This window comes from Elephantulus edwardii, unplaced genomic scaffold (genome assembly GCF_000299155.1).
Source record: "Elephantulus edwardii isolate Elephantulus edwardi_28Jun2011 unplaced genomic scaffold, EleEdw1.0 scaffold00318, whole genome shotgun sequence".
In the NCBI taxonomy this organism is placed as follows: domain Eukaryota; kingdom Metazoa; phylum Chordata; class Mammalia; order Macroscelidea; family Macroscelididae; genus Elephantulus; species Elephantulus edwardii.
In genome coordinates, this window is record NW_006400068.1 from 949,956 (window position 1) to 958,882 (window position 8,927).

Sequence of the window (8,927 nt, forward strand, 5' to 3'; positions counted from 1 at the left end):
TGACCTTCCAGGAGTGTTTGAGGCTATAAACCACAGAGGAGATTAGGAAGGAGATGGAAAGATTGCCCATTTTTCTCCCTTGGAGTGACAGGCTTTGCTAGTGAAAGGCTTTGCCTTTGCATAGCAGGATGACTTTTTGTGGGCTATGCCGCCAAAGCATTCTTGTTATTAAGAGGTTTGTACAAAAGTTGCCATAAAGCCAATGCCAATTCACAGAGACTCATATGCATAGAAAAAGTTTTGTATAGAGAATTTCAATACCTTTTCAGAGCTTATCACTAGATCTGTTTTCCAAGGAGCCTCTGGGTGGGCTTAAACCACCAACCTTTCAGTTAGTAGTTCAGTGCTTAAAATTTGCATCACTTAAAAAAAATTAATAAAATTTGCATCACTTATTACTACTAGATAACAAGATTAGATAATATTGTATTACTGCTAACGTCCCTAAATTTAGTAACTGTTCTGTGTTTATTGGGAAGCAGGAGTGGCATCCACTTCTTAAACAACATGCCTCTGGAAACTCTATGAACTTTGATAAACGATGATAGTTATATAAAGGCTTCAGGCCTTTTGTTCATTGGGTCACTATGAGTTGTGCGTGACTTGATGGCAATTAACAACAACAACTGTGTTTATATAAAGGAAGGTCTGTGTTTTAAGAAATATATATTGAGAAGTCCGGGTAAATGATACATAGGTATTCTTTGTATTTTCCTATAACTGTTCTTTAAGTTGGCATTACTTAAAAATAAACTAGTATTAACAGAAAAAAGCTCTTCTGCTTCCAAGATTTTGCCATTCACTGGATGAAGAAGACTACTTCCAGCTCTCTACCTATTTCCTAACAGGGAGCTGATAAGTGTTTACCAACCAGATCTCTGTTGGAGAAAAAGTCCTCTAGTTTGGAGCTGGTGCTGATTCTCTTGATGTAAATATTCATTGATATCTAGCTACCAATACAACGTTACTAAATTCTCAGCTTGGAAAAGACCTGTACAACTGGCTTTTGTTGGTTGGCTCCAACTATGCAAAAGGAAACAAAACCAAAAAATGACTAAATTGAATCCATTTTGTGCCTTGGGGGAATAACTCAAGAAAGCCAAACAAACAGTAAAACATCAAAACAACAGTAAGCAAATGAATAGTGAGCCAAGAGTTACCGAAGCTGGAAAGAGAGCAAGGAAAAGAAAAAGACTTCTTTGAGGACATGTTGGTTTTCATTAAAGAGCTCTAGGGGTGTAGACTGTTGTGCTGCTTACCTAAAGGCTGAGCTTTTCTGACAGTGATTCTGTGGGAGAAAGATGGACATTCCCCTCACTCTGATTTACAGCTTTAGAAACCTGGTACAGCTTTGAGTTGGAATTGGCTTTATGGCAACTGCATAGCCATCATAGCTAACATTTTGTATAGAAATTGCTCTAATCATGTATTTTGCAAAGATTGTGCTATTATAATTAGCTTACTCATTTTTCCCCCTTCCTGATTGAAAAATTGACTTTGGATTTATTTTAAATATATAAAATTGACCTTGGATTTTGGGACAGTATTTTACTTTTTTGAAAATATAATGGGCATTCTAAACTGTAAATCAAAATAATTATAATCTGAGAGAATAGGCCTAGATAATAAAATAAATGAGTTCAACTCCTTAATTTACTTTTTTTTTTATAGTTCTAAAATCTTACTGAATTACTTAACATATACTTTCTGAATTTTGGTCTCTGAATTTTCTCAAGAAAAACAAAGATGAGTCAAAATAAATTCATCGGTGATCCTGAATGTGGTTCCCGAGGCTGTAAACCTCATGAGAGAAGTCTGCCCAATATTATTTAGAAGAGCCGCTGGAGGATTCAAACTACCAGAAAAGTGTGGCCTATATAATATTTCCCCCCAAACAATATATATACACACACCAAACTAACTGTTGGCCAATTGATGTCAATTGACTGTGATCATGGCAACCCTACTGGGGTTTAAATGGTAAAAGGAGCAAACTGCCTCATTTTTTTGCCACTGAGTGGTTTGTGGGTTTGAACTGCTGACTTTCCAGTTCAAAGCTCAACACTTAATCTACTCCACTCACTCATTCATTGCCATCAAGTGGGAAGCATCTCATAGTTGACTCTCCAAGTAGGTACCCGAGACTGCAAATGACATGGGAGGATATTGACTATCACTCTCTTGTTGAACTCCTGGTAGACTTAAAACACCAAAGAGCCACCACTGCAGCACTGGCAGCCCAGCCCCTATGAAGTGCTACCTGAGGCTCAGGTAGGTGCTAAAAAATAAATAAATAGACCAAAAAAATTTGTTGGATGAACAAACAAACCAATAAATGAACAAACATTTCTGCTAGTCTATGATTTCCTTTGTGCTATCAAGCAAGGACTCCTGCACCTCTCGCCATGAAGTAAGTGGGAAAGCACTGGCTATTACCACAGCCTTCTCCCAAGTGGCTGAAGTCTAAGAAGAGCCAAATGGTGTTATTTCTCTGAGTGTGACATGAATATTGAAAGAGAAAAGGAAAGGATATTTTTTTTCCTCTCAAGACTTAATCTGTAAAGCATGTAGCTACCAATTCTCTATTATATGGAGAATTTATGGCACAATAAAGTCAAAGAGGCAAGAAACATAAAACATGCTAGTAAAAACTTTGGCCAAATCCTTGGATACAATTGCACCTGAAAGCAGAATTTTTCACTTGAGCTTCAGCTACATTTCTGTCATCTTCACTGGAATGTTAGTGTTGTTGTTACGTACCATTAGGTCAGAACCGACTTCATAGCATACTCTCTAGTGGGGCTTCAGAGGCTGTAACCTGCATAGGAGCAGATAGTCCATCTTTCTCGTGTGGAGCAGGAGGTGGATTGAAATTGACTATCTGTGGGTTGGCAGAGCAACCTTTTATCCCGTAGATCACTGTAGAGAACTTACGATGGTGTCCTTGTGGTGCAAATAGTAATATACTTGGTTGCTAACTGAAAGGTTGGCAGTTTGAACACAACCAGCAGTTCCCCAGAAGAAAAGACTGGTAACCTACTTTTGTAAAGAAAACTCAATAGGGAATTAAAAAAAAAAAATCTATCTTTTAAGTATCGAAGTAGAATTGCTTTGGAAAAATCTACTGTCAAAGACCTCTCTCTCCAACGTGCTAAAGAGCAACAGTGTCTGTCAAGAAACTAAGGTGCGCCTGATCCAGGCCATAGTGTTCTCAATTGCTTGCTGTGCAGCTGAGAGCTGGAGAGAAGAAAAATCAATGCATCTGAGTTGTGGTGCTGGGGAAGAGTATTGAATATAGTCTGCTCAGAGAATGAACAAGTTTGTCCTGGAGAGGGTGAAACCTTGGAGTTTTACCTCCTTGGAGGCAAGAGGTTTGAAGCTCCATCTCACATACTTTGGACATCTTGCCATGAGGGATCAATCCCTGGAGAAGGACAGCATGATTGGAAGAGTAGAGGGTCAGCACAGGAAAGGAAGAGGGCCAGGTGATCTACTTCCAAAAATTAACCAATGAAACCCTTTAGTATCACAATCGTTTCATCTGCAGTGGATAATGGGAACGGCATGAGACCAGGAGCATTTCATCCTATTGTATCTGATGTCACCATGAGTTGGGGACCAACTCAGAAGCAGCTAACAATAATAAGGGCATTCATTTATTTAAAAATTTCTATGGATTTGTAAATACTTGCACTTTTGCTACATGACTACAAAATATGCCACAGTTTAGAGTCTGTATCTTGTTTAATGAATTCACATTTTACTTTTACAGAGATTAATGCCATTCCTCTACAAGTTAACACATAAGACTGATGTAGGAAAATGGAATTTTTTTTTAAGGGTAAGGTTATATCATCTTTTTACAGAAAAGAACGACAGGTATTTCAAACTTACTATAGGATTTATGATAGTCTGATTATCCTGTATTCTTTAGGGATACTAACCTGGGCAAGGCCTAATGTTACACATGATCATTTCCACAGCATTCCCTTCACACGGCCGACCACCGTGTTGAGCAGATGGATTATTGCAAGTTCTGGTCCGTGTTCGGTTGCCGCGTCCACAGCTTCTTGTGCATTCTTGCCAAGAACTCCATTCTGACCAGCTACCATCCACTATTCAAAGATGAATAATGAGTTAATCCATCGGATATATTTGAATTTAAAGTACTAGTCTTGAGGTAACTCCAAGTTCAGGACCATCAATGAATATTTGTTAAGTACATATCTACTGGTTAAATAAAGGGATGTACCTGGACATGGCTTATTGTGACAGTTTCGGAGTTCTGAATCTGAGCCCTGGCAAGACTTTCCACCGTTGGCTGGAAAGGGGTTGTTGCACAGACGGCTTCTTTTCTGGATTCCTTTTCCACAGGTGACGCTGCAGGACTTCCATGCAGCCCACTGAGAAAATCCACCATTAACTGCAAATAAATCATTGTACCTTGTCTCAGGTTTTGTAGATAAAATTTTGCTGTAAATTCCAATTCATTTAAGATATGCACTGGTCTAGAGCTGAACCTGTCGTTATTGAGACATTGCTATTCAATCTGCTCTCTTTTAAGGTCAGATTCAATTCTAAGACTGAGAGGAAAACTCCCCAACAGTTGAATAGAGTTTCTTTCCAAGCCCAATCCTGAATCATACCACCATGATTTCTATAAGAATTGGAGAACAAGAAGTTAATATAACAAGTAGCTACCTTTTTGATAGAAATCATTATTCAAAGAAAAATATACACATTGGTATTTGAGGATAATTTTTATTTATTTATTTACTAAATGCTTTATTATAACTCAGTTAGTTTGGGATTTTGAATTATTGCCTTGGCACTTTACAATTCTAATTTGCATCGTTTTATTCTCTTCACTCTAAATTGTAATGAGATTCTGTCCCGTTTCCATAATGTAGGGTTATTTTAAAGATAAAAGAGACTTAGACGAAGATGTTTAATAAGTTTTATGGTTTCAGTTATCCAAGGTGCTGTTCAATATGAGTATCTATTGGATCGACTCACCTTGGACTATGACAGGAACTCGGACAAGGACAGAACCCATCATGTTTCGAGCAACACATTCATATTCAGAGGTATCTTCTTTCTGAGCAACAGCAATAAATAAGGAATTGTTGGACAACATATTAACTCGGTCATCCCAGGGAATGGGATGCCCCTGACGGGACCATGAAATGGTTGGATGCGGCTCTCCGGTTGCCTGGCAGTTCAAAAGGACTTTACTTCCAGCATTGGTAACTGTTTCTACTGGCTCAAGGGTGATAACAGGAGGACCTGTTGGAAGAAACACAGAGTTTCTGTGATGTTGTGTTAGTATTTTTAACACGCATAACAATCACTACATCCTCTTTCCTAACTCTCAAACACTCAAACTCTTCACTGTCCAGTCAGAATCAGCTCACTGCTGATCTCCAAGGCTGTAGATGACATAGAACAAGACTGCTCGTCCTTCTCCTGCAGAGAAAGCTGCTGGTGGAGTAGAACCACCAGAGAGCTGTGGCCTTTGGATTAGCTGCACAGCGCCCTAAGGACTGTTCCACCATCCTAACTATCAAGAGCTGTCATTTCCATTGACAGCACGCATGCTGTTACTTTTCTTGTTAAAGGTAAAAAATTAATTAATTAATTAATTAATTAATTAATTCTCCAAGCAGATTATCTTAGAGTATGGTCTTAGTATTCAGGTTTTTCTGGATCTAAATCATGCTTCTGTTCATTTCTCCCTCTTCCAGCCTCTGGGCTTCTTCAAAATGGTGCTTACTTCAGAAATCTATTGCTATATTCAATTGAGGATGTAGGGGTAGCTCTTTGACCAGCTTGTGGGCTGTTATTGTTGTTTTTATGTGTTGTTGAGTTGCTTTTGACTCATAGTTACCTTATGTAGAATAAATAGCTCTGAACTCTGCTCTATCCTGAACCAAGCTCACTGTCTCTGACATACTTACCCTATTACTACAGTTATTTTGTCAATTCACCTCATCTGAGGTCTTCCTCTGCTGTGCTGTCCCTCCACCTTTCCAAGCATGATGTCCTCTCCAAGGACTAGTCTCTCCAGGCCATATGCCCAAAATATGTGAGATGGAGCTTCAGAATGATTGCCTCCAAGGAGCAAACTGGTTTTACCCTCTCCAGGACAGATCTGTTTGTTCTCTTTGAAGTTCATGGTATGTTCAATACTCTTCTCCAGCACCACAACTCAAAGGCATCAATTGTCCTTCTGTCCTCCTTAGTCACTGCCCAGTTCTCTGATGCATAATGAGTAATTATGAAAACTATGGCCTGCATCAGGTGCACCTTAGTCTCTAGACTGGCATTGTTGCTCCTCAGTATTCTGGAATGGTCCCTGACAGCAGACTTTTCCCAACAAAATTAATCTTTTGATTTCCTGGCTACTGGTACCAAGAACATTGATTGTGAAGCCAAGGGAACGGAATCTGTTAACAATCTCAGTCCCTCTTTCTCTATCATGATGCTGCCAATTGGCTCAGTGGTGAGAATCTTTGTTTACTTGATATTGAACTTATGAGTAAGTACACAGTATTATTGGTTGCTTTTGTCATTTTTCTAATTATTATCTGTGCCTTACTGAACATTTTCTTTTTGACCAATAATGAGGCAAAGAGTTAACATCCATTCATTCTTTCTGATCATGTAATATTCATTTGATCAATACACAAGTATTGAGAACTTAACCTTTGCCAGACCAGTATTAGATGTTGACAGTACAGAGATAGCATACATAATTTCTAGTTTCAAACAAACAAAAACCCATCTAAATCACAGAGATGTAATAATTATTCTGCTACATTTGTACAGTTTACTAACTTGGGTGGTAATATAAGAGTACAAACCAGTAATTTAATAGATCAAACATGTTAATGAAAATGAGGAAGATAAAAATAGATTTAAGAATTATTTAAAAATTAGGAATGATGGCTTTTTGTCACAGGGTAGATGCAGAGTAAGGGGAAAAGCTGATGACTACTGGGTTTTGATTTGGGGGTAAGTCAATGAATGTAACCGAAAGAAAACTTTTGGAGGGAAGGAGTTAGGAAAAATGCTATGCATTTACTTTAGATTGCAGACTTTAAAGTATCAGGGTTCATTCATGTAGAGATATTTAGAAGATAGTTGGATATTTATGTAGAGAGCTCAGACCAGATATAGGGGCTAGAAATTTAGATTCGCAAGTCTTTCATGGATGGATAGGATTGCTTCAGATGAGGTTAAAATGAGAAGAAGAAAAGCAAAGACATAAAACCAATGAGGCATCAATATTTAACAGAAGAGATTAAGAATAAATAAATGATATCAAGATTTAATCAATGAAGCAAGAACATGAAACACATTGTATCATGGCAATCACCAAATGTTTTTAAAAGAGGTTATCATTTGATAGACATATACTTCAATTAAATACTGACATAACTTTCTAATAAAATATCTATTACAAGTTTGAATAGAACTAGAGTGCTTAACTAGCACTGCTGACAGGGTTATATTAGATAGACCCAGATAAAATGGGAGGAAAATGTGGTACAAAATCAGAGATTTTCAAAACAGCACTAACAACAAACCAACTAAGTCTACTGTACTGGATGACACTAGAGGAATCCCTGGGACTGTTGCCTTCAGTTATTCTTTAGACTTTAAAATGGAGCTAATTCCTAAGGCCACCTTGTAGCTTGACAACAGAATGTCTAAAATAAACAAGCAAACAAAGAAAAAAGAAACTGCAATCTGTAAGTATTATGTTCCTTAAAAAAAAACCCCAAAATATGAAATCAACAATGATTAAAATAAGTATACGAATATAAGTGCTCAGGGAGTCTAGATCAATGGAAAAGGAACAACCAGATAAAAATAGTAAGAATGTTCATTTAAAGAAAAAAAAATGTATAGGGTCAGCAAAAGAGGAAGACCTGCAAGGAGAAGTATTGACATGGTGGTTCCAACAGTTGGCTCAGACAAAGAAGAAACTGTGCAGAGCACACAGGATTGGGCAGGATTTTGTTGCAATCTACATGGGACTGCTGAGGCCAACTTGGTGGCACTGAGCAACAGCAGCCCTATCATTGGATAGAAATGGAGACTAGAGGCAAATAAGACTAGAGTATAATTGTTTTCCTACTTAAAACCTATCTAAGACATAGCTTACATAGGTAATTGCTAGCACATCTCAGAGGCAATATAACTGTTGGCAATGCCCCAAATATTGTTAGGCTAGCCTTGATGCAATCACTGATCAATTCTAACAACTGTAATGTAGTGACTGTTGTTATCTATACAACCAAAGTGATAGATCACCCTGTGTGCATACAGTTATTTTAGTCTGGGGTTTTTGGGGTGATTTTTTTTTTTTGTCTATCCAAGAACATTCATTATTACACATCCATAATGACTTAGACTGGAGAACTAGGAGTCTTGAGTTCTTCAATTCTTTCAGGTCAGAAGATGGAAAAAGGTGATGCTTTCCCAGAAAAACCAACTAACTAGAGATGTTTTCTTCTCATAAAGATGGAGTAGGAGATAATTTACTTACTTTTTATTTTAAAGGAATTTTTAAAAACCCCAACACTTTACTTTCAGACGTTGGAAAACAGACACTGCAGGACTGTCATTCCAGAGATAAAGAACATAAACAAGACCTGCAGGATTTCACTGGCTTACTGAGTACAGCTATTTTCCAGGACACAGAGCAGGGAGAGACCACATAGAGCCATCTTGCTGTCTGGAGGAGACAGAGTTCAGGGTGACCAAGGTGAGGAGAATCTATGGAGTAGAGTATCGAAGAGAAGAAAATTGCAGAGAAAAAGAGGATGATGCTGCCATAGGAGTTGAACAAGGGCAATATATTTTAGGGCGTTATGATTAACATAAGAGTTCGGAATAAAGGTTGCAGAATGGAATATACT

At 37.9% G+C, this 8,927-nt stretch overlaps 1 protein-coding gene across 1 annotated transcript in view; it reads right to left on the reverse strand.

Moving 5' to 3' along the window:
• HMCN1 (hemicentin 1) overlaps positions 1–8,927 on the reverse strand; it is a 763,653-nt gene that overhangs the window by 69,359 nt on the left and 685,367 nt on the right. The window contains exons 88-90 of the mRNA XM_006901311.1: positions 5,017–5,286; positions 4,253–4,423; positions 3,945–4,115 (exon numbers count right to left, since the gene is read on the reverse strand). Of these exons, the coding sequence (XP_006901373.1) occupies positions 3,945–4,115; positions 4,253–4,423; positions 5,017–5,286 (612 nt within the window). The remainder of the gene's footprint in view (positions 1–3,944; positions 4,116–4,252; positions 4,424–5,016; positions 5,287–8,927) is intronic.